Source organism: Crocodylus porosus, unplaced genomic scaffold (assembly GCF_001723895.1).
Source record: "Crocodylus porosus isolate Cpor-Errol unplaced genomic scaffold, CroPor_comp1, whole genome shotgun sequence".
Classification (NCBI taxonomy): Eukaryota; Metazoa; Chordata; order Crocodylia; family Crocodylidae; genus Crocodylus; species Crocodylus porosus.
In genome coordinates, this window is record NW_017728912.1 from 6,324,434 (window position 1) to 6,350,183 (window position 25,750).

General features: G+C 45.0%; 1 protein-coding gene across 1 annotated transcript in view; it reads right to left on the minus strand.

Annotated features, from left to right (window-relative positions):
* HSPA4L (heat shock protein family A (Hsp70) member 4 like) overlaps positions 1-21,813 on the minus strand; it is a 39,633-nt gene extending 17,820 nt beyond the window's left edge. The window contains exons 1-11 of the mRNA XM_019533997.1: positions 21,606-21,813; positions 16,440-16,497; positions 13,624-13,764; positions 10,286-10,408; positions 8,592-8,691; positions 6,927-7,060; positions 5,658-5,902; positions 5,504-5,580; positions 1,814-1,965; positions 758-864; positions 146-279 (exon numbers count right to left, since the gene is read on the minus strand). Coding sequence (XP_019389542.1) covers positions 146-279; positions 758-864; positions 1,814-1,965; positions 5,504-5,580; positions 5,658-5,902; positions 6,927-7,060; positions 8,592-8,691; positions 10,286-10,408; positions 13,624-13,764; positions 16,440-16,497; positions 21,606-21,712 — 1,378 coding nt within the window. The 5' untranslated portion in view covers positions 21,713-21,813. The remainder of the gene's footprint in view (positions 1-145; positions 280-757; positions 865-1,813; positions 1,966-5,503; positions 5,581-5,657; positions 5,903-6,926; positions 7,061-8,591; positions 8,692-10,285; positions 10,409-13,623; positions 13,765-16,439; positions 16,498-21,605) is intronic.
* Between the last annotated feature and the right edge of the window lie 3,937 nt (positions 21,814-25,750).

Consider the following 25,750-nt stretch of genomic DNA (forward strand, 5'->3'; position numbering starts at 1 on the left):
TTTGACCCCAGTACTCTTTCCTGCCATGGCAGGTGGTCAGACTTGATGATCTGCTCAGGTCCCTTCCGACCCTAGGAACTATGAGATAATTAAAAAAAAATTCATGAAATATTATGAAAAATATTTTCCTATAGTGTAACCTTACCTATCCTGGTATCAGGATAAGGCACTTCATGTGGGTTAGTATAATATGCCTCCAGATCAAATGGTTCTTTCTTGTGGAACGTAATCACTTTTGAGAATGGAGCAGCATGATTCTTACTAAAGACTTCACATTCCCTAAGACAAAAAAAAAAAAAAAAAAGGAAAGCAAAGGAGTGTTAAGTCAACCTGAGCCCACTGAGTTTATTACAACAAATATATTAGTTGGGGGCACATACAACTCAACTAATGAAATGAACTATTTCAAGAATTTGCTTCGACTCAGAAATTACTAAATAGAATTAAGACTGGATTTGAAGATTTAATACTAAAGCTGAACCACAACTGGATGGTCATGAATGTACACTAACAACATACATTAAAAAGGTTTTGAAGTTATGTCATTAAGGAAAAAGGAAACAATTTTGTGAGTAAATGAGATTGCTAGTGAGTAAAGATACTTGGAAATATGCAGTGCATTAGTCAGTCAAACTTGCAAAGGAAAAGATTCATGAAGGTTAGAACACAAAAGACAGGCTGGATAGATTAAGTTTAAATTACTTTCAGCATCATGGTACAGAATTTTCATAGGCTTTTACTTTCAAAGTAAACTTACCCTGTTCCTTCCTCATAAGACGACTTCCATCTTAAAGTTATTGAATAAGGAACAACATCCGTGATGGAAAACTCACGCACTTTAAATGCTGGGGAAAGAATCGCACACTGGAAAAAGATCAGAATTTGATTACATATATAGCTTAGCATGAAAGTACATTGTGTTTTATAGAAGAACAGCAAGCCTATAGTGTGGTGACTTTGGTTACTAAAGAACATATTTTAATTAATTACAGACAAACCCTGAAAGTAACTTTTATTAAGCATTATCAATTATGTTGAACTGCTACAAAAGCCCTAAAAACAGGGGTGTCAAACGTATGGTCTAGACTGCATCTGGGCTACAGAACTATTGGACCCAGCCTGTCAGGCTAATGGAAGTTGGTGGGTGGGACTTGTGGGTGTTGCTTGCCGCAGAATTTGGGGCCCCTGGGTCCCACTGGACATGTCTCTCTGTTGTAAGGGTGCAAATGAGGGCTATACAAATACAGCTGGACACGTGCTTGACCCTACTGCTGCCAGACCTATGGATCCAGTTTGGACAGAGCCCTAAGGTCCAGATCCAGCCCCAAGTCTGACACCTCTGCTCTAGAGTATTGGGTTAAATCTGTTTTGTAATAGTAATGCTTAGCATTTCCTTGGTGATTGCTAAACAATGATCAATATGTATCTTAAACACTGATGATGCTTTTGAACCACTACGTAAGGCCCATCCTCCAAGTTTAGAGCAACTAGTACAACAAAGCTATAGCTAAGTCACTTGGTTATCAAAGAAGTTTGTTACAGAGCTCACGTGAAAGAGCAACCCAAATCTAAAAGACCATCCATTACTGCTCAGATAGCAAAAAACGAAACAAAAACACCCCCACACACCAAGCTTGTGATAACTGGCATGCTATTTCCCTTACTAATCACTGAGAGCCAAGTGTGAATTCTTAATACAAATACCATAACCCTGGCATAACAGACTAATTTACAATGTAACATTCCTTGGTTTTGATTAGTGAACGGCTTCCAGCGGTGTTGTAATGAACAATAAGATTGTAAATGACCATACCTGCAGTGCACAACCTCTTGCGACAGCTTCATCGGCATTTAATGTGGTGCTTATATCTTTACAGAAGTACTTAGAGATTTGTTCCTTCACTGCAGGGATTCTAGTAGCTCCACCTACAATTTCTATACCATATATGTCTTCACGTTGCAGTTCTAGAAAAGATATTGCAGCCGTAAGTTAAAATGTTAACCTCAGTTATCAGAAGCTGACCTTTTTCGCCATGCAGTTTTAATACAGCAGGATTATTTGTATTTGTATTGGGCTGTTTCACAGCCTATTTACTTCATCACAATCTGTAGAAAAAAGGACAAGCCTGTAGCTGTTTGCTCCAGCTCTAACTTCAAAGGGCATAATTTCTTCACTCAACATCAGCAGTCCCATATAGCTGAATGAGGAAGTGGCACCCTTTGAAATAAAGCTGCCCTAATCAACCAGAACTTTAGCAGTTCTGCACAACTGTTTGCTGTGGTTTTATATACCCTGGCAGCTCACAAGCCCTCATCTTTGCAGAAGGCTTCAGAACCTAACCCTATAAAGCAGTGGTCACCCCCAGTTAAAGCAGTGGGCACCCTGGGGAACTGGTTGATCCCTGTTGACTGGTTGATCGTGGAGACTCTGATCAACTGTCAGAGGCTCTGGATCAGGAGTGGTGGGACACGTGTGGGGTGGCTGGGCCAGTCAGGAGCAGCAGGACATGTGGCTGGACTGAGCTGCGCCCCCTGCCACTGGGGCTGGGCCAGGCAAGTGGGGTGATCCCCCTCCATACCTGCAGTGAGGGAGAGACTGGGGCAGGGTTGGAGCCTGAGCAGCTTGTCCAGGGGCACGGGGGAGCTCCCATGCTGCACACGCCCCAGCACACACCCCAGCAGAGGCCCGAGGCCCACATGCCCTCCCGATCTGTGTGTAAGGCAAGAGGCAGCTGCCACTGCACACTGAGCTTTGCGCCCCCAGCCCCACGCACAGATCAGGGTGCATATGCAGCAGAAGGGGAAGCTAATGAGGCTTAGCCACTGCCCCCACCCCAAATGCAGAGCAGGGGTAGGGCTACAAGAGAGCCTGGCCACAGCCTTCCAGCAGCTGCAGCATGGGTGGGGAAGGGTGCGTGCGCAGCAGTGACAAGCAGAGTGAGGCAGGAGCAGGCCCTGCACAGCTGGGGCAGATGCAGGACAGAGCCCAAGCGGCTTGTTCGGAGGGTGCTTGAAGCCAGGGAGGGCACGAGGGGAGGTGTGTGCCCCTAAATCTGTACCCGGGACAGCCTGGCACCGCCTTAGCCCTTCTCCAACACAGCTCTTTGGCCACTCAGTGGCAGAGCTGCGAGTGGGGCTACAGGCACCTGAAAATTTGCTGTAGCCCCCCCGACCCCCGTCTCAGCACTGCTGCTGCCGCCACCAATGCCCGGCCAAAGAGCCGTGCTAGGAAGAGCCTGGTGCCACCCCAGCCCACACCGCGCGTAGATCCAGAGGTATGCACCCCCCACCAGGCTGTGTGCCCCCACCTCTCTGCATCCCCCAGACAAGCTGCTTGTGACTGTCCTGCGCCACCCTGCCCGTGCAGGGCCTGTCCCTGCTCCACTCCCTCACTCACCGCCAAGAAAAGGGCCATGGGGAGGGAAGGGGTACAGGGAAGGCAGATCAAAGCCCCAGTGGTGAGGAAGGGAGCGGGATACAGGTAAGAGCAGGGGCTGGGGGGAGTGGGGGACCTCCCCCAGCCCCTGCTCCTGCCTGCGTCCCGCTCCTTCCCTCACTGATAGGGCTTCAATCTGCCTCCACCCCACCCCATGGTCCTTTCTCCTCCCCACACTTGCTGGGGAGGGGCAAGCCTCCAAATAATTTTTCTCCCTCCACCTCAATCTGCACCCCCGCTCCTTTCCTCCCCCCCCCCCCGGGTCAGACTGTGGGAAGAGACGGATGGACGGGAAGGAAGGACAGACAGTGTAGGGTAGATCTTGGGTTGCTTTTTAATTCAAAAAGTGATCTACCCAAAAAGGTTGGAGACCACTGCTATAAAGTATCCAGGTTCTACTGTATTATACACCTTGGAATTCCCACCTCTTGGTAAATGAAGTAGCTTTTTAGAGAACCTTTTCAAACCAAACACCTAAAATATTGTGATTAGCAATGAAAAGCAAAATCACTAAACAAAAACCCCACCTTTATTACTTATCCCGTCCTCTTCTGAACAGCCACTACTCTATAATTTTACATAGCAGGTTGGAATGAACTGAAATACCAAACAAAACCTTTGGCCCTTCCTCAGGTTAAAGGAGTTCAGGGTTGTTACTCTAGAGGTGTAAAGCCAAGACTAAGCCAAGATAGTTACTTTACAGTAGCGAAATAAAATAAATCAACAAATTCCACCTCTACTGTGTTTATGTGCATATGTAAAAATCAAGTTATTCTGACCAGTAGTGCCTGCTGGACCCACGTTTTCACCTTGGATGCCCCTCATCCATCCCACCCCAGGGCACAAAGTAGAACTTGTATGGATAATCACTTGAAGGAGGATTTTAAAGGAATGGCTTCTTTAATGAAGTTACTTCCAATTTCTGGCTGAAACACAGGAATACATATAAGCCAATTAAGATATAAGCAATTAATAATCTATATTTCTGCTATCAGTGTAGCAGTTCTAGATCATACTGATACAAAGTGAAGCCAGGCAAGTCATTCCTTTTATAGCTTATTATAGTATATGCTTTGCCTTTTAATTTTTTTGCTTCAGCTATGTAGTCCAGGGGCACTCAACCTCCAGCCAGCAGGGCTCCCTGTGTGTCTAGAAATATGGCAGTGGGGAGCAGTGGCACAGCTCCCCTACTGCCAAACCTCTGGATCCACAAGGAGCCCGGGACTGCATATTACACTGGCACCTGATCCCAGCGTGCAGGGCTGGGCAGTGCAGGGTCATGGCGCCCCAGGACCCAATCCCAGCAAGAAGTGGAGGCAGGGAATAGTACTGACACCCCTGGGACCCAATCCTGGTACATGAGGATAGGAGGGAGCAGTACCTGGCCCTCAGAGCCCTCTCTCCGTGCATGAGACAGAGTGTGTGGTGCTGGGTCCCAGGGCCTGATCTAACCTGCAGATAGGCCCCATGCCACACATCTGGTCTGCTGGGCCAAAAGGTTGTGTACCACTGATCTAGTCCAAATTCAAGACATTTCATTTTTTTAATTCCTTCTATTTACTATGTTGACATTTGAAGTAGGTCAGAGAAGGAGCGTTTGCTGACCCTTGCAAAAATTTATCTAGTTCTACACATAGCCCCAGAAAAAAATGCCATCTGCATATTCACGGTAAGACCAGGCTCTCCTCCCCAGGTCTCAGACTGCTTGCTTTTCACTGAGCACATTCCCATTATAACCAAGCAAATCATATGCAACCCCTGCTCCACAAATACCCATACATCATTTACTGAGCAGGATGAAAAGTTCTCAGTAAATCAGAGTTGTGCAGTGCAATGAATAAAAGGCAGACATCTGATCAAGAATGCTATAGTTTCTAATATGACTCCACATAACATATGCAAAAAACTAAATTCAAGTGACATTTTAGCTGTCAGTACTTCTATTTGTAACTTTGATGGTAATCTTTTAAATCATTTTTAATTTCAACATCTAGGATATTTACAGCAGCAGTTTTTGTATTAAGCCAAGCAATAAACATAGCACTTGATGCAACAACTTGTACTTACTAGCTTGATCCATTGCTGCTCTTAAGGGAGGCTCCACTCTAGCTAGAAGAGGAGCACATAACTGCTCAAACTGAGTTCTGTGGAAGAAAAGATATATTACAAGCAGAACTAGGGAGCACTCTATTTCACTCAGAGCAAAAGTAAGGCACAGTACCTATTCATTTTGCTGGAGACATCCAGGTCATTCATAAAGCATTCAATGTTGAGTGGAAGGTCAGAAGCATTAGCACTCATAAGTTTCCTTAGTTTTTCACATTCTTGATACAATCGTAGAACAGCACGAGCATTTTCTTTTACGTTCAATCTATATTTTGTCCTGAATTCCTCAGAGAAGTAATCTACTAAAACTTCATCAAAGTTTTTGCCTCCCAAGAAAGGGTCAAAGGCAGCAGCCAAGACCTACGTAAGAGTGAAGTGACAGACAGTCTTATTGTACTAACTCTTATTTAAACACACACGCACATGTAATTTGATATTATACACACAGTCCCAAATTAGGAAAACAAATATAAAAACTTAAAATTGCTGATTTAATCCCAACTTAAATTCCCTACTTAAAGAGTTCAAGTCAGTTGCCCTCCCCTTCCCATCTATGGAGGGAAAAAAGGATCAGGTCAGATGGAGGAGATGATTCTGCAACTTTTCTGTTTATGGGACAGAAGTGAACACGGGTAATTCTAATGTAGAAAACACAGGATGTTAAGGCTCATTAACAACAACTACTTAGAGAGATTCCTTTGCTGTGTAACTAGACCTGCTCCTTCTACAGTTAACTGAAGGAACAATGCCATGAAGAATAGTTATTTAACTATTTAATTTAATTAAGTTTAATTTAAACTATTTAATTCTAGCTAGAGCAGCAACCAGCAATGTTTTCAGTTGCAGCAGCACAGGGTAAGCCCCCCACTGCTGGACCACATATGATGTTGCCACTGGCCACAGGTTGCTGGTCCCCAAGCAAGAGGCTTTTTTAAAATTTTTGCCTACCATGATTTCAAAACCATTTACAGAAGAGAGAAGATTATCTAGAAAGTTTTGTATTAAAGCCATCACCCTGCAGCTGGATTTTGCTTGCGAGTGAGACTGAGTTATTTCCTAGTGTTTTGAGAGTCTAAAGCATTACACAGTGTCATACATTTTTCTTTTTTTCTACGTTTGTTGCATAGCACAGTAGGTAAAAGCAGTTTTAAACACTTCATACTGTGGAGTTGGATTATCCAGAAAATTGAGCAACCAAAATGATGGTTATAACAACTACTCCGAATAATCAATGTTCCACTGTACAGTTTTGTACACGTCACATAGCACATTTATCCAGAAAATGCATTTCTGAATGAACAGCTTCCAAAGCAATGACTCAATTAACCAAAAATATCATTACAGCAGCAAGATGGAATTTCACTACGTAGTGCTTTATATTTACCTTCAGTTTTCCTTTGTTAAAAGCACAGACTGAAACTTGATATGCAGAATGTCCCATATCTACAAAGACTACATTTCTTGGTTTTTCCTCCAAGGCAGGTAGATCCTGTTTATATATTCCATATGCCAGTGCAACTGTAAGAATCAGGTATCACAGGCAACTTGAGAGCATTTCCTTAAATGTTTTCTTATATTTAAATAATAGCATTGACAAAATATAATTGACTATTTTCTTGCTCCCAAAAATACCTCCTCTATCTGAATATACTTCAATTACGTTAACTCGGCTCAAGTGACCCATCAGGATTTGTAAAAATCAATTTAAGTTCATTGTTTTCATATTTGTTAAAACATTTTAAATAAAATAAGCTGGTTGAGTTCTTCCTGTTTTGTAATCATGAATTGCTACAGAGCATTTTTTCACTTTTCCTCTTCAATTAATTCCCTGTTAGTAGACTTTAAAATATTACACAAAAATTCTCTACTAGAGAATTCTGAAACGTGCTCACTTCAGATGACAAGAACCCATTGTCTGACTGACAGCCTTACTGCAAAGCATGCAGACTATAGGGGGCCTTTAATGATAGGACAGTATAGAGTTACTTGTATTTACTTGACGACAGTTTTGCTAAGAACAAAAAAAGGAAATCAGCATGCGAGAGAATGTCAAAGTGTAAACCATTTTAGGGATTTCAAGTAAAACGTATGGATCAAAATTGGGATAAAGGTCGGAGGTTGCCTGAAGTACATTTAGTGATTTCATGACAAGATTAATTATAGGCAAGATTAGGCATAGACAGGCAATAAGAATAGGCATATGAATATTAAAAGTAGCACCTAGAAGGAACACTTTTATACTTTTCCCTCCAGATCTATTAAATTTTCTTTCTTTTGTATTTTAGCTAAGCAACAGAGTATAAAAACTGGGTCCACTTTGGGGTTCTTACTCTTCAAGTTAAACTATTTCTTGCTGAATTGTCCACTCACAAGTGTATCTGGCACTCACTATTTAGCAACTTAAGTTTTTGAAACCTAGGTAAAAACAATTTTTTTTCCCCTAACAGATTGGCTACCTGTTAGAGGTTTTTTAAGATTTAGGACTTAGCAACTCTTTAAACCTAGGTACAGACGTTACAGTTAAATATGCGTTACGTACACAGAAAGTGCTCTAAAGCCATAACACAACAGACATGCATGACACTTAAAGCACTTTAAAAATGGTGGATCCCACTCTAAGTTAACCCTTGATGGATGTGGTCGACATAGCACTTTAGGTTTCAGTGATTTTTTGAATGTTTGCATCAAATCCATCATGCTTCAATGCAGGTTGCGTTCTGCCGCCATCCCAGGGATCCCTCACTGGTTGGGTGGCCTGCTAGCCTCAGCTGGTGCTCGCCTACTTCAGCTGCTTCACTTTTAATTAGAGGACCCAGCACAGGGAGTAGTTATTTTAACGGAGGTAATATCGTTTGGTTTTCAGGAGATGAAAAACAGATACAAGTAACTTATGAATGATTTGACAGGTTAAAAAAACCCGCTAACCTTTTATTGTAACATCACTTATTTAATACAAGCATTGAAGAGTCAGCCTTACAACTTAAGGTCTTATGCTGTTAAGACAATATTTAAACTTATTTTTAGTTCCCTGAGGAAGTAGCAAATTTACCTGCTGTAGTCTCATTCATCAGTCTCAGACAGTTTAACCCTGCCACCTGTGCAGCTGCCATTACAGACCTCCTTTCAGCATCAGTGAAGAAACTGGGGACCTGTTTCAACAAAATTGTAGTACATTATGCTAATCTCATAGCACATCAATTTTGACCCAAAGGATTAAACATATCCATAAAACAAATGAAAAAACAAGACAGTCCCGTAAATTGTGAACGCTGGGGAAAGTTTATAGAAGCTATTTAAGTTAATGCAGTAGGCTGGTTCCACCTGTTCAAACTTTTACAAAACAAGTTTCACAATTACTCTCAAGAGAGAAAGAGAGAATCAGTACCATAAAATTGTGTATGTTAACATACAGTGTTAACATCCAGACTCAAGATGACCACAGATTTTAGGTACAAACTAGATTTAAAAATTTGTAACATTAAAAATCATTAATAAGTTGTTTCTTGAATTCTTACATTAAAGCTTAGATGTTAGAAAGCAGTTAAGCTGATTTAGCTTTTAAGAAGGTATTGCAACAGTTACACAGCTCTGCAAATCACTACACCAGGCTTGCTTTTTAGAGGTGCACCAATAGAGATTTTGGGGGCCAATACTGATGGCTGATTTTTAAGGAGGCATATCAGTTAATCCTGATCCGATTTCCAATACAGCTGCATGTAGCTGGTAAGTCTGTTGTGGTGGGAGGGGCAGGAAGGGGCATGGGGGGGGCAGATCAACACCCCCCATGGTGAGGGAGGAAGTGGGGGTGGGGTAGGTGCTGCCCAACTGGGGCAGGGCATGGGACGGAACACAGATCTACATGGACGACGGCAGGCTGCAGCTGCAGACTGGGGCCGCACCAGGCTCTTCCTGGCGCGTCGTGGGGCTGGGCCATGCTGCACTGTGCTTGGAGCAGGTAGAACTGCGGGGTCGGGGGGTGCTACATGGGAGCTACAGCAAAATGGATGGTGCCCCCCACAGTAGTCCCTCTTTCAGTGCCTCCACCACCTGCCCTGAATGCAGCACAGCACAGCACAGTCCCTGCCCCCTCTCCTGGGAAAAGCCCGGCATGTCCCCCGGCCCCAGCTGCAGCCCCCTCTGCCCTATGCAGACACGGGGGCACCCCCCCCAAGTGCATGCAGAGATGGAAGCCACTCCCCCTTCCTGCCCCCCGAATGATGTCTCCATCTTGTCCCGCGCCTCGCCTGGGCAGCACCTACTCCAGCCCCAGCCCCAGCCCCACTCCCTCACCATGGCGGGGTGTTGATCTGCCCCCCAATGCCCCTTCACTCCCCCCTCCTTTTCCACCACACCATACTTACCAGCTTCACACAGCTCTCCAAGCTTCCAGGCTGTGCTCCTCACTGCCTGTGCGCTGTGCATGCACACATAGACATTTACTGGCCAAATTATTGGCCACTTCAGGCTGATTTCCATTATAGTCAATTTTCTTTATACCAGTGCCGATCTGATATCAGACTGATGTATCGGTACACCTCTAATTTTTTTTTAAAGGATTATTCAATGAAGACTCTCTTCAACAAGAAAAACACTTTAGCAAAGACCTCATTTTTTTGTGAACGAGTAGCAAAAAATAAGTATTTTGTGCACTGCAGTATTTTTCAGTTAACGTGCAACAAAGGGTATCCTAATCTATGTTTACGTATCTATAAGTACAACCTTTGGTAAAATGACAGAACTTACTGAAATCACACAGTCTGCCACTGGCTTTTTAAGAGCATTTTCTGAAGTTTCTTTAAGTTTGGCCAGCAGCATTCCTGCAATCTGTTCAATTGCAAATGGTCTCTCCTCATCCAAGTATCGCACCTAAAACAAAGTTAAACATTTTCAGGACAGACTTGAATTTCACACTTAAAAGCTACAATTTATAGGCTAAATCTTCTCAAAGTTTTGTCATCATTAAACCTTAAGTGAAACCAGATTCTCATTGTGTATCAATTAAAAAGCTTCTGCTAATTTTAGTCTACATTTTTCTTGGTAGGCTTCTTCCAAAATCTTACACAGGAGCTAAAAATAATCTCACCTATTCAGAGATGGGAGGGAGTCAAATACACCACATGTATACAAGTCATGAAATAAACCAGACTGTCCCTAAGGAATGGAAGTGGAATCTTTAATAAGTCACAAATTGTTTCCAGGTTTCAGCACACGTAAATTTCAAGTCTGCTAGGCAGTAACATCTATGTTTTGTACCATGCTGTGAGCACAGGTGACTTTCAGTATCAGCTAATACAATGGTTGCGTGCTACACACACTAGTGAGAAGCACTAGCTTCAATCAAACTAGAGAAAACCTGTGGGTCGCAACCTGAAAGTGGGTCACAAGAATATTTGAAAGGGTCACAGATTCATAAATTAATTCCAGCCTGCAAGGAACTGTCTGGGGAGAATGGAGGTAGCAGGTGCACATGCATCTGTGTGCATACATGCATGTAGCTGGCACGCAGCCAGGCAGGGTGGTGGGAGCAGGCCCAGCAGCTGGATGTATACAAGTGTATGGGGAGTGGGGGTTGGAGGCGTGTGGGTGTGCAGATGCAGATGGAATGGGTGCCTGCTGTCACTAGGGGAAGGTGGCCAGATGCCGAGACTGCGTCAGGGCACAGGCGGGTGGGGGTATGTGCTTGCCCCTCCAGCAGAAGAGCCCTTCGGGGGCAATGGCATCGGGGCTGGTACCTGTATTTGCAGGGGTGGGGCAGCCAGATGCTAACTGGGATGGGGGAAGGGACTGTGACCAGGTTGCCTGGCACATGCAGGAGGCCCAGCCTAGAGTAAGGGGGGGTGCCCCAGGCTTCCCTTCCTCCCTCCAGTCAGTGCCAGGGCTGGACTCACTCTGCTGTCCCCCACATGAGCCAGAGCAGCTGCAGCCACCACACTGCAGCAGGGCTGGGGGGGAAAACATGGGGCTGTGGGTTGGGAGTGATGGACACCAGCAGGGCTGGGAGGGACAAGGAGCTATGGATTGGGAGTGAAGGACACCAGCATGGTGAGGGGAGGTGGGCAGGGGACTGTGGCTTAGAAGTGAGGGGCACCAGCAGGACCCAGGAGGCTGTGAGTGGGGAGTGAGGGGCATGTGCAGGGCCAAGAAGCTGTGGGTCAGGACTTGTCAATGTTTACAAATGGGTCCTGGTTCAAAAAAGGTTGAGAACCACTGAACTAGAGGGTTTCAATTCTTGCTGAATGTTTATAACAGGGGTGACCAACTTGTGGCATGTGTGTTACAAGTAACACAGGCAACCTGTGTGGCATATGGATGACTGGGGAGGGAGCAGGTAATGGTGGAAGATAGGACAAGAAGCAAAAAGAAGAACAGCAGATGGGGGGGGGAGCATACAGATGAAAGCAGAGCAGCAGACTGGGCAAGGGAAAGGGATCAGAGTGGCACTCAGGGAGGTCCCAGGGCTAATTTGGGTCATGCCTGACAAAAAGATGGGCACCCACTGGTTTATAACAAATGGTCATGCTAGTGTTTCTTGAACTTGGGTTCCATAGATCCAAGACTTTAAAAAAGTCAGATACTTTAAAAGACGCACACTATTTTATTCAAAGATATAAACAAAATTCATTGCTATGGACAAACCAAGTGAAACAACAAAGATCCTAATATCATCGATTCTTAACTAGGGCACCATAAGATCCTTTTAAGGGTGATATGGAACGTCATACAGTATTAGCATTAAGTGTGCAAACAACTAAACAGGAGTCACAGAATAAACCCAGAAATTTCAAATAGGAATTTGTGTATCAAAACCCTTCTGATCTATTGTTGTCTTAGAGCAATTCTTGTGTTGCAAAGAACTCAATTTTTCCACAGTAAAAAGCAAAAAATAAAAGCCTAGACCTGGCATTTTCCAAGGGGGGCTTGAATCTAATGAGGGATAGCTTGAGTCTAGAAACAGTGAAAACCATTGCTATATATAAATAAAATCTATTAGGGAAAAAGAATGATTTTATCATCTTCCTCGTGACATAGCAAGCTTATGCGGAATTAAGTCCTGGAACAACCTTCCAGAGTATCAGGTGCAAAACACGTAATTATCTTTAAAATGATTATATTTATAAGAAGGGATTAGACAAGGTATCTGTGACAGCAACAGTGTGGACTCTGACCCATGAGGTTCCCATTAGTCCCGTTTTTCTCATACACAAGTTGCCACAGATATGGAGGCTCTGGAAAACCCTAGATAATTCTTCTGCATCTAATCTATTTAGTTCATTACAGCACTGGTGCAGTTAACTAGCTTTTCTTCATCAACCCAGAGAAGTTCAGAATTGAGACCACGTAAAGAAGTGGCCCTCTCTACATGACATATACAACACTAAGAAAATTCTGGCAGCAGAGTTCTCTTGGTAATAGGTGGCTGTTTTATTCCTGTAGTTAAGGTGCTGGGATAGAGGGGCCCTTTTAGGTATCAAACAGAGGGCAGCATGATACAAGTGAAACAGTGCATTGTATGCACTAAATCCTAACCTACAAATACGTAGACAGAAAGCTAAACACTTGAGGACTTAACCAACATAAGGAAACTATATTTAACGCTGGAAAACTAAGATTCAAATCTATGAGCAGCAACAGGAATGCCAACTACACAGAACTACATTCAACCTTGTCTCGGACCATCACCTCAGGACAGGTAGCAGGTATTACATAACAGTTGAAAGAGTATGAGATAAGATGCACACATTCGGAAGGAAAAAGGATGACCCAATTCCTTATTTTTTTCTGTTGATTATACCTAGATATAGTCTTGATATTTTTTGAAAGTGGACATGGGTTAAGTTTATTTGCTCTTAACCTCATTTTCAGGACTACTTTGATTTTGTTACCAAACAGTAAGAGAGCACAAACTCATCTATTTACTTTCTCCCCCCTAGCACAGGATGCATATGCTAATATCTAGTGCTCTTTACAATTTTAAGAAACAGAATAGGAAGTCTGATGAAGGGCCATATTTTGCCACAAATGGAAAAGTGCTTATATGATAACCACAGTTGAAGGTACTGCACAGAAGCTGTAAAACTTACCCTTACTCCTACACTCCCATTTGGCATCCTCTGAAGCTCATAGGGAAGTTTGATCTTTTCAGTTTGTACATAAGGATCATCAAATGCTCTTCCATGCAATTTTTTGAAGCCATGTATTGTATTTTTAGTATTTGTGACAATCTGCAGAAGATAAATTTGTTTTCATTTACCGATATGAGATGTATGCTAGAAGACCACCTGGAAAAAAAAGCCATCTACTTAGCTCAGGCTTAAAGCACAGAATTAGAATTGATGGCTTGAGTTCAAATTGTTCAGGACTGGAACCTTTTTCCTCATTTCCCAATGAAACGTTTGTTAAGCATGGTGTTTTTATTATACATGTCACTTCAAGACTCAAAATCATTTGTTTTAAACCAAGAAGCAGGATACTAACAAAATTAATATAGTCTGCCACTATGAAACACCATTATTTGGACACAGACACTAAACATGCCCAAACACAGTACTCCAATAACTAACTGCAACACTACACAAAGCTACTTTAAAATGATTATTTAAAAATCAAGCTATTATTTCTAGTAAGTTCCAAAGCTAGAAGCTGCATTTGAGGGCAAATCCAATTTAGGAAGGACACTCCCTTTAGCCAGTCTCTAGCCCCATATTTCAACCTAGTTAATCTGAAATATAGATTTTAAAGAAGAATGGATTCATCTGGTTTTCCTGGAATCAAGTTTTAGGCCAGCTGAAGTGCCCTATTACAAAGCTTGATAAATCTGACTTTCCTTTTACTACCAACGTTTTACAGATGTAAATGAATATAAAAGAGAGGGCCCTTCTCTCCAGCAGAGACCAAGAGCTGAGTTCTGCTAAGTTTTGTAAAACTGATCTGAGCAAAGCAGCCACTTCTATTAGAATATTTCTCACTCCTATATGAACTCTAATTTTTTGGCTCCTAGAAACAGAAGTGCCTGTTAAGCTTTCATAGATAGCTCACTTTCCAGGAAAAGAAAGGATAAGAATCTCTCCTCCTTGTCCTGGAGCTTTCTAGTATCATTATTTCCATTTCCTACATTATTAGTTGCTTAAAGGGGCTCTTCTCTGCCTTTTGGTGGTTAGGGGAGAGGAGGGGAGAAAAGCAGAGTGCGCTTCTTCCTCAGTGATTAGCTCCAGGGAAGATTTTCTCTTGCTCACCGGATCAGCCACAAACATTACAAAAAATGTTAGTTTTACTGCTGTTCAGAATTCTGACCAACAGTATTAAACCTGATGAGTCTTGTCCACTTCATTCTACTGCCTAGAAAAGCCATGAGCAGCACCACAAGACATTAGAGTGGTGCATATGCTCAAAGATAGCACTATTTCAGTTTCACTTCAAAGGTTGTGTTTGCAACTGGAAGGGGCAGAAACTTCTCTAAATGAAAACTTAACACCTTTCTGAATTTGAGGACTTCAACTTATACTCATTCCCAAGGGCAGAGGTGGGCAAAACACAGTGTGCGGGCCAAATCCAGCCCACAAGGCCATTCTATCCAGCCTGCAAGGCCCCTAAAAAATTTAGAAAATTAATATTGATCTGTCCTTGTTTCTTGTCAAATGCAACAGAAACCAGGGGCAGCAGAACCCAGGGGAAGCCCAGTGGGCTCCTGCAACAGCAGGGCCTGCCTGGCCCCGCCCCCCCAGCTGGAAGCCCCAGCAGGAGCTTCTGGCCTGGGACCACATGGCTACCCCAGCACTGCTGGAATCTCCGGTAAGGGGTGGCAGAGGACCCCGGGCAGGCAAGGGGCCCAGGGAAAAGCTGAGCCCGGGGAAAAGCAGCCCCTCAACTGCCCTGTGGCTGGTGCGCTCTGCTGCAGCCGCTTGCAGCCCACACAGGGCTGTCCTGAGCAGGCACAGGCAGACCCACGCGGGATGTGAGCAGCTGCAGCGTGGGGTGCCAGCCATGGGGCGGATGAGATGCTGCTTTTCCCTGTGTTCCACACCAACTTGTAACCTGTACCCGCTGCCAGCCTGGGCCCCATGCTGGCTCTGGGATCACCAGTCACGGCTGTGCACGGCGGCGGCAGCTGTGACCCTCCCACTTGCCACTCTGGGCAGCACTTGCTGCTGCTGCCTGCCAGGAGCTCACACACTGGGCAGCACAAAGATGGCAGTAGCAAACGCTGCCCAGCACAGCAAGCAGGGGGGTCAGGGCTGTGCGCTGCCCCCCGCCTGTACCGCGGGGCTGCGAAGCACTAGGAGTGAGCAGGTACACAGGGCCCACACTGGTGTCCCAGGGCCCGCACCGGCAGGGCCCAGAACAGGGTGGCAGGGGTACGGGGTCCTGGCTGGCAGGGGCTCTACAGAGCTGGGCCAGCTCCCCCTTCTCCCTGTTGGTGCAGCTCAGCCCAGCTCCAAAGACCCCTGCCAGCCTGCGCCCTGCTTGGGCCCCATGTAGGGCACTGACCCTTGGACATTGGTCCCAAGATGGTGAACAGGGGGCAGGGCACCTGTCAAGGGGCAGGGCTACCCATGCAGCCCTCAACAGCTTGCCAAAACTGGGTAAGTGGCCCTCCGCCTGAAATAATTGCCTGCCCTAGGAGTGGATGAGGAGTGCAGGACAGCAACCTGCTTGTTTCCTGTATTATTCTCCTTTCAAGAGGGAATGGATATCCATTAACTCAAGACAATGTTATGATTAATTTTAAACAGAAATGAATTAACTATTTACTAACTCTTAAAAAAACCAAGTGAAAAGGAGTTACTTTATATATTTAAAGCCCAGTTAGAATGTAAAATGGAATAAGGTTTGTCAAATTTTACTTTTCTTAATTCAAAAAGAGGAGTCATTTGACAAAATAGATTTTAGATGCATTTACCTGGCTCTTTGCTGCATTGCCAATGGCTCGGGTTTTTGATCCTAGACATATGCAAGCTCTAAATAAGAAAAGAAAGAAATTTAGCTGCAACAAAAAGTAGTATCAGGGATTAAAAAAAGAATATTTATTTTGTAGCACTCCATAAATAGTTTGAAAACACTTCAGTTCATTTCTATGATACTGCTCTTTTATATTTAAAAATATGTTCCATTTAAGCATGACGCATGAAAATTTACAATGGATTTTTTTGGCACTTTACAATTCAGTGAGGTTGCAAACAGGTAGACCATCTGCTTCTCCTTAAAATTACTTTTAAAAAGAGTTTTTCAAAAGTCAGTCTATTCCATATTTCCCCTCCTTTGTAGTAGACTATCAGTTTTATTCTGGATGCTAATTTAGATTCAGGATGATTACATATGTTCAAAATAAAACCTTATAACCTGACTGGTAAAGTTAATTTTTCATGGTGTATAAAGGCATTAGCAGCGCTTACTGAATTTATATGTTGTTTCTGACAAGAACCATAATAAACATACTTCAAAGTCAATCAGCCAAAATCAAGAAAAAACACATAGGGACCTTGAAAAGATAGCCAGTAATACACTACTTACAAGGAAGCTGACATGTAGTAATCTAAAAGTCGTGTTTCCTTTTCTGCTTCCTAAGAAAGGCTTTGTAGCAGCCTAAAAGATTTAACACCCAATCAACCTAAAAGATTTAATGTTCCAGTAACAAAATATATTCTTTAAGATGCGATGCATTTGTTATGTATTTTTTAGCAAATATTTGGCTCTAACACTTGCCAGTAGACCTCAAATACTTCATGAAGAAGGATGGTATCATTATGCCCCATTTACAGATACGGAAACATTGGCACAGGGAGAGAGAATGACTTGGACCAAGCAGCTAGGAACAAAACTCAGGTGTCATGTAACTCAGTCCACTGCTTTACCAATAACAATACTGTGGCTGTTCTCCTGCCTTCTCGCTTCTTCTCAGGAGAAAGCTGTATGCCACTGTGATGTCATCTGGCAGTCTCCTCTGATGGATTGTATTAAACCATGTGATAATTAAGCTTAACAAAAATTCTGCAGACAACCTACATACATATGTACCATTAACATCTATTATTTTAAACCATGAAAAATGGTTTATCTGTTTGAACTAGGACTGAACTAGTCAACATGCCTTGAAGATGTTTATGATTAGTATACAAATGTTTGAGGCATATTTGAATATGGAAAAGAAAGAACTTGTAAGAGAATACTTAGGGTGGTTGTGAACTGGCCACATGGGTATTAGTTATCATTTACTCTTAGTATTATAGCATTTATACTTAAGAAATGATTGCCATTTTTCTGTTAAAAGGCAGTATTAAATTCTGTGCATGAGCTTGAAAGCAGTGGTTCTCAACCTTTTTTGTACCAGGACCCATTTGTAAATGTTGATGACTAATCCTGACCTAGTGCACCTCGCTGCCTCCCACTCCCAGGCCCCAGCCCTTCAGTTTGTGGGGCAGGAGGTGGGTGTGTGGGCCGGGGACGAGGGGCCTGCAAGTAGCCCCATGCAAGCTGGAACTCTGACATCTTGCAAGGGAAAAGCCACAGTTTCCCATGTTTTTCTCTTTTAAAGGAGAAAACATTTTTAAAATTTGCTCGCAACCCTTTCATATATTTTTGAGTCTCATTTTCGGGTTGCAACCCATAGGCTATGAAACACTGCTTTAAAGTTGCAAATCAGAAGGTACTGAGCAGGTATAAGAGTTGCTCATTGTGAGTGATTACACGCGAGCATGGAGGCTGCTCTGATGCATTGCAATTAGCGCGACAAAGCAGACTTGATTAATCAAGTCTACTAGAGCATGGTAATTACCATGCTCCAGCCAGCCTCTGCCTTCCCTGTATCAGCGTCCCCATGTTTCAAAATAGAGGCAGGGGCGCCTCTAGTTCAAGTGCCCCTGATACCATTTTGAAGAGCGCGGATGCTGGTATACGAGACCCTGTGGCGCTGATACACCAGACCCCACAAAGCGGTTTGGAGGGAGTGTCAGCAATATGGAAAAACACACAAATTACTGGATCAATGTCAGGGGAAGTCCCCCACTCCCCAACTACAGACACTGTGGCTACGCATTCCAGGTACATGCGTGTGCAGGCGTGCGTGCATTTCCCACCTACCAAGCATTCAGTTCAGAACTCGGGGTGCACCAACAAAGATTTTTTGGGCCTACACCAATGACCAATAACAAGCCATATCAGCCAATACCAATTCAATTGTTAATATGCAGCCTGGCAGCTTGGAGAGCAGTATCCAGCTGTTAAGTATGGTGGGAGGGAAAGAGCATGAGAGGGGGGCAGATCGAGACGACCCCGACAGCGAGGGAGAGAGTGGAGCTGGGACAGGGGCAGGGAACAGGATGGAGCCGCAAGCAGCTTGTTGGGGGGGGGCGGGGTGCAGCTGCTCCTGCCACTGCACATACCCACAGGGGAGGGATGAGGGGGGAGTGTGCCCCCCCGGATCTGTGCACAGGCAAGGGTGGGCTGCTGCTGCAGACACCACCAGGCTCTTCCCAGGGCTCTGCATGGGGCAGACAGTGACAGAACTAAGAGTGGGGGCTACAGCCCACCCTGTAGCCCCTGCTCCCAGCACCACCACTGCCCGCCCCGGGCAACCCCAGCCCAACCACCCCACCAGGAAGAACCCAATGTAGCCAGCAGCCCACCCTCACCCCGCATACAGATCTGGTAGGCACATGCTCCCCCATGTCTCCCCTGGGGGTGCACGCAGTGGCAGGAGCACCCCTCACACCCTCCGGAAAAAGCCACTCCATCCTGCACCTTGCCCCAGCTGGGCAGTCCCCGCCTCAGCCCCACCCCACTTACTCCCTCTCTGTGGGGGCCTTGATCTGCCCCCCCACACCTCTTCCCCCCAACTGACTGATGCTGCTCTCCAAGCTGGCCATGTGCATGCTGCAACTGTGCATATGCAGGTAGCAATTATTGGCGACATTACTGGCCAAAAAAAAGCCAATTGCCAATAATGTCAATTTTCGTTTTATCAGTGCCGATACAATATAGATTGATATACAGATGCACCTCTGTTCAGAACGTTTTCAAGATGAGCAAGAAAACTCCAAGAGGTGCCAGTCCCACTAAGACTTAATGCTGCAGAAACTGTTGAGCTAATGACAGCCCTGCTTTACATATCACTGGTAAGCACATTATTTTCAATCCTTGTTTCTATTCTGTATGTGCTGAAGGTTTGCATACATATTAGTAACTCCAATAAAGTCACGGCTGGAATGCTAATGAACCACATTCCTCAGTTATAACATAAAATTTGAGACAGGCTGGTAAAGAATATTTGTCCCAACTGTAGTCTAAAGCAGTGGTCTCCAAAGTAGGGTGCACAAGACGATCCATTGGGGTGCGGGAAGAAAATATTAGAACTTCTATTTACATTTGTTTTTTATCTAAAAAAATAAGAAAGAAATTAAGTTTTACTAATATTTAATATACTGATTGACACTGGCGCCCTCACTCGGTCCACATGTCAGATGGTCACGTCACGTATGGTACACGAGGTATCCTGAGGAAAGAGTGGGAGTTCCACAACACGGAGGTACTGCGTACAGTGGTCTCCAAACTTTGTACAGTGTTACGCTGAGTATTACATGTATATAAATTATAAATAAATAAATATACATCTATTGGGGGTGCGTGCTCAAAAATTTTTTTACTGATAGGAGTGCGCGATCAAAACAGTTTGGAGACCACTGGTCAAAGCAGAGGTTTTCAACCTTTTTTGTTCCAGGACCCATTTTTAAACATCGATGGCCAGTCCCAACCCAGTACCCCTTGCTTCTGACCCACTGCCCCCTACCCCCCTGTATGTGGGGCAGGGGGTGGGTGTGTGAGGCATGGGAAGCTGAACAGCAGCTTCTGGCCAGTAAGTTGGTTGGGGGAAAGGGACATGGGGGCAGATCAAGGCCCCCACAGTGAGGGAGGAAGTGGGGTGGGGCTGAGGCACCCTGCCCCAGGGAAGAGCCAGGATGGAAAACCCTGCCTCAGCCCTTTCATATATTTTTGTGACCCACTTTCAGGTCGTGACCCACAGGTTGAAAAACACTGGTATAAAGAACTTACTCCTTCACATCTTCAAAACTAGGGCTTTACCTCCACTGAGATATAAAGGCAAGCCTGCGCTGCCTTGCTTACATTAGAATTTAAACCCCTTTAGCACTTGCTAAGCCGTGAAGTAAAGCACAAAGGCCACGGTTTTGGAACATCCATTTGGGAACTGATGCTGACGTACCTTAAGGAAGTGTTTAGTTAGCATGTGTTACCTAACACCCTACTTTTCAATCCTCCTTAGAAGCAGCAGAGGCACTGAGGGTTTCTAAATTCACAGGGCCCTTTTCTCGGCAAGCTATACTCCAAAAGCTGTAGTCTAAAACAAGGTCAATTGACCCAGTGAGGTTTTGGGCTAACTATGGAAAGCCTCCACACATTGAGACTTGCCCCTTTACGGAACTTGCTTTCCCTTCAGAGCAAAATAGTAGAAAGCATTTCTCCCAAACCTTTACTGTGCTACTTCTGAAGCATGGCAAGAATCAGCACAAACATACTAACACCGTACCTCAGGGATTGTAACCTCTACAAAAAGCAGCTCACCAAGTTCAGGTTATAGGAAGCATCTCCGTGTGCCTCAGTAAGAGGCACCTGCTGGACACCCCCTCCCTCTCTAACGCAGCCTCAGCTGGGACCGAGCGAATTCTCCATGCTAGGACTACATTTGCCTTCACCCCCTCAGGTGCCCGTACAAGTAGGGCAGTGCCAAGGCGCTCACAGCACCCCCAAAGCGCTCTGCAAGGAGAAGTCATTTCAGCACAAGCCAGGGCTGGCTGTACGGGGTTACACGAAGCCATCCCTAGGCAAGAGCTACTTCTTAAGTACGTCTCTTACACCGCGTTTGAAGTGCTGCTTGTACCCCCCCCAACCCAACCCACCCCAAAAACCCTGGCTGCAGACAAAGAGCCGCAATTCACGCCGGCTCCGCGCCCCAGGCGGGCGCTCTGGCGAAAGGCAGCCGAGCCTGGCATCGCCCCCACCCGGGCGCCTCGCGGATGCCGGGGGCCGCGGGCGGCCGAGGCGCGGGGACACTCACGGGGTGCAGCGGTCGCTATACTCGTTGGCGACGGTCTCGATGCCGCCGCTGCGCGCCACGGCGATGTAGCAGTTGAGGAAGCCCAGGTCGATTCCGACCACGGACATGGCTGCGGGAGGCGCTGGTGCTGGTGCTGCTGGTACCGGCCCGGCTCTACCCGCGCCGCTCCCCCACTGCGGAGCAGCAGGCACCAACCGGCGGTGTCTGTGCACGGCGCATGCGCTGTGAGGCGCCGGGCAGGGAGGCCGCTCGGCCTGGCTCCGGCTTCGGCTATTTCCGGAGCTGCTCGGGCTGCCTTCGAGAAAGATCTGGAAAGGGGCGGGGGGAGGAGCGGGAGGCGGCTCGCACAGCGACACGTCGCGGCCGCCGCCGCCGCCGCTGGTGCTTCTCCGCGCCCGGGGCTCGGCCCGGCTTCTGCCGCCCCTTTCCTGCTGCAGCGGCGCTCCCGCGGCTCAGGCGTGTGGGAGCCACGGTACTGCTGAGGCATCCCGGCTTGCCCAGTGGGACCTTGACCTTGTACACCTGTACCCTACATTTACACACTTACAGACACTTACACACATACACCTGTATGCATATACCCATACACACATACATTTAAACACACACACATATACATGCTTACACACATACATTTAAACACACACTTACACACTTATACACACTTACAAAGCCCTGACTTCGCTTTTGGCCAGCAGGTGCTTTTATTTGCAGGGGGGCGAGCACTGCACACCCCCAGAAAAAGCAGGGTGTTGCTTCAACCTGGCTCACCTGGTGTCTGTAAAGATCCGGGGCTTTAGTGGAGCTTTTTGGGCAGTTTTACTGATAGCTGATTGAATCAGCTTTAGCTAAAAGTGCCGGAAAGCACTGCTGAAGCGCCTGATCTATACAGATGCTGCAGAGCCAGGTTGAAGTAATGCGCTATTTTTTCTGGTAAAGCATGGTTTTGTTGGTTTTTTTTTTTTAATGGCTGCAAGCAGCCACAGATGTTTACATGTTTGGTTTCTAACGTGAAACCAAGACAGCCGTGGCTTGTGAGCACCTGCTAATTTTTTTCTGTAGGTGGTTGAGCCCCAGAGCACCCATGGGGTTGGCACCTACGTTTGCGCGTCTGAGAAGCTCCTGTCTACCCACCCCGCAGCGTTTTGCAAAGAAAACACTGAGGATAGAGTCATTGAGTCCTAAAGAAGTCAAGCTGGGACCTGCAGAGATCATCTAGTCCAACACCCTGCCTGAGGCAGGATCAAACCATCCCTAGAAACCATAAACTCTACATAAGCCCACCATCAACCCTGCCACAACATAGACCTAACCCCCCCTAACCTGCCACAGATAAAGCGGGAGCTGCAGCTGGTAAAGTGGGTCCTGCTTCTATGAAATGTTGATTTGATATACACTTGAGGTCTCTGGTAGAGGGCCATGCCCCGCGGTTCAGCAGAAAGCAAATCCCCCACAGCGTTTACCAATCTAACCAGGACTCCCTAATGCCAAATCTATGGACCTGAGTGATGCTGCCTACCTACACAGGGAGACTCATCCCCTTTGTTTTTGCATCTAACATTTGTAATACTCAATAGCAGAGATCCTCTGTAGACTATGCAGTGTGGATCCCAGTGAGAGGACAGTGACTCGGATGACTATGCATTATATAATATGAAACCCAGTGATATGTAAGCTGTCTATTTTTAATAAAAATAATTATTTATGGCAACATAATATAATTTGCTGTAATTACAGCGATCCTGTATAATTACTGCTGGGTGACGGTGGCTAAGTAAAGTGTGATTAATATAATTTTGTATGTCATCATTAATTACGAGTAATGTATAGGTTCAGGTTACACAGCCGCTTTTCATCTGAGATTTCCAAGTGCGTACACAATGTCAGTTCTGTTTATACGCACAGCACCTTTGCAGAGTGTAGGAGGTAAATATTCATTTCCTATTTTACTGTGGGACACAGAGCTGGGTCACAAACCAAAATCTACAAAGTACTGGGCAGGTTCTGTAGATTTTAAGCACCCTCCCAACAATTCCAATGAGAGTTGGTTTAGGACTAAGAGCCACATCCAGGAAACAGCTTAGAAAACAACCACCAGATTTCTGTGGCATGTAGATGCCAAAGTCCAAAAAAAACTAAGCTCCTGCTAATCTGCTTAACTGCATCCCAGCCCTGGGAGTGCCTAAACCTGGCTTTTTACTTTTACGTTTCCCTAGACTCCTAAAATCACATCTCTTCACATGCCCAGAATTGTCCAAACCTTGGCAGGGCTGAGCAGTTTAGTACCTAGTTCACATTTAAGCCCAATTGGCATCTAGCAACTATAAGCGTCATTCCATTATTCCTATGGGTTTTATTTGATAGGCGTTCTCAGAGCGCACCTCACACAACAACAGGATTTGACTTCCTCTGATATGCAATCATGGCCACTGCTTTCTTCTGAAGGATGGCTGGAGGAGTAGGTGGTGGCGGCATCCCTTTTTTATAACAGCCTGTGATTAGAGCTCTCATATCCAGGTGTGTGAGTCCCAGCTTCCATTCATAATAAGCCCTGTAAAATAAAAATCTGAAAGCCAACTACTTGGAAGCAATGTCTAGTTCAAGAAATTAATATGAAGCGTGCTGTACATTGCGTACATTGTCATTCTAGATGTGTTACAATGACCCATCACATAGATGTTTTTTTATATGTATGTGTCTGTGTCTGAAATGTGCTTCAGCTTTGAGAAATTCCTGTGCTCTAAGGGTGAATGGGCTTCCATAAATAGCAACTTATTTCATTCTTCTGAGACTTCAAACAAAAGCATCAGTCAATGCCACCTTTATTGATGCTTTTGTGATATCTCTGCACTTGCCTGTGCACTAAATTCGTATCACATTTTGGCTGCAGAACAGCACTCACATAGTAAAACATTTTGATCACAATGCATGAAATTATGTAAAGCTAAGTGCAATCTGGAAACATTTCAGTGCCAAAAAGTTCCATCTTTCTTTGCTATGTTCCTTTTTTTTTAAGATAGGGAGTGACTGGCAACCTGCATAACACTATTATAAATCCCATTTATGCTTTTTATGTGATACTTTCCATAAAAGGATCAAGACCACATTTTCCAAAGCTTACTTGTGAGACAGCAAAGCTTCATAAATATCTTTCAGTTCTCTTTCTGACATAGCAACTTGATTGTCTGACATAACTCGATATTTCAATGTGGTGTTGTGAAGTGTTATTGCATCACTGGAAAAACTCCACGTAACAACAATATAAGTTGATGTTCCTGCCAGAGTTGTGATTCTCTCCTGATTTCTCTCTGCTTTCTATCCTCCCTATTACTACAGCACAGCCAGGATCCTTCTGGCCGTGAAACAATGGGTACCTCTTCCTTCAGAATTATTCAGTACTCCTCTGTTTGCAACCATAAGGTTCATTGTTTAGCAGTGCCACAAGGGTTGGCTTTAAGCCCAAACAAAACAAGCTGCTGCTTACAGTTAGCTACAGCAATTCACAGCCTATTTCCTATTCTAGCATGATGATCACAGAGAGTAACCAGGTCAAATCCTGTCTCTAGCAACCAGACCATAAGGGGAAACTACTCACAATTTAGTTTTCTACTCTGGCAGCTTTAGGCATTAAAAATTGTAAGACTGGACCTGAGTGACTCCAGGCATTGCAGCTACGCATAATGTTTTTGCAGTACTCCCAATTCATGAAATGGCAACCTGGGGGAAGAAATCAAACCCAAGTCTTCTGTGAAGTAATCCAGAATGGTATTACCACGCCAAGCCCAGAGGGAACCATATAGCTATGCAAAGGAGGCATAGCCATCACCGTAGAAGTGTTGTCATATTACGCTTCTCAGCAGAGTAAATTAGCTCATGCTGAGCTGTGTAATGTCAGGGTTAGATTGTTCCCACTAGCCAAGCTAGTTCATTTAACGCTATGTTGGGTATCCTTACAATGGGCGCTGCAGCGTAAGTGTCATAGAATCATAGAAGTAGGGTCGGAAGGGACCTTGTAGATCTTCAAGTCCGACCCCCCGCCTGGGCGGGAGAAAAGACTGGACTCAAATGAGTCCAGCCAGGTAGTCATCAAGCCTCTTCTTAAAGATCCCCAGGGCAGGAGCCAGCACCACTTCCCTAGGAAGCTG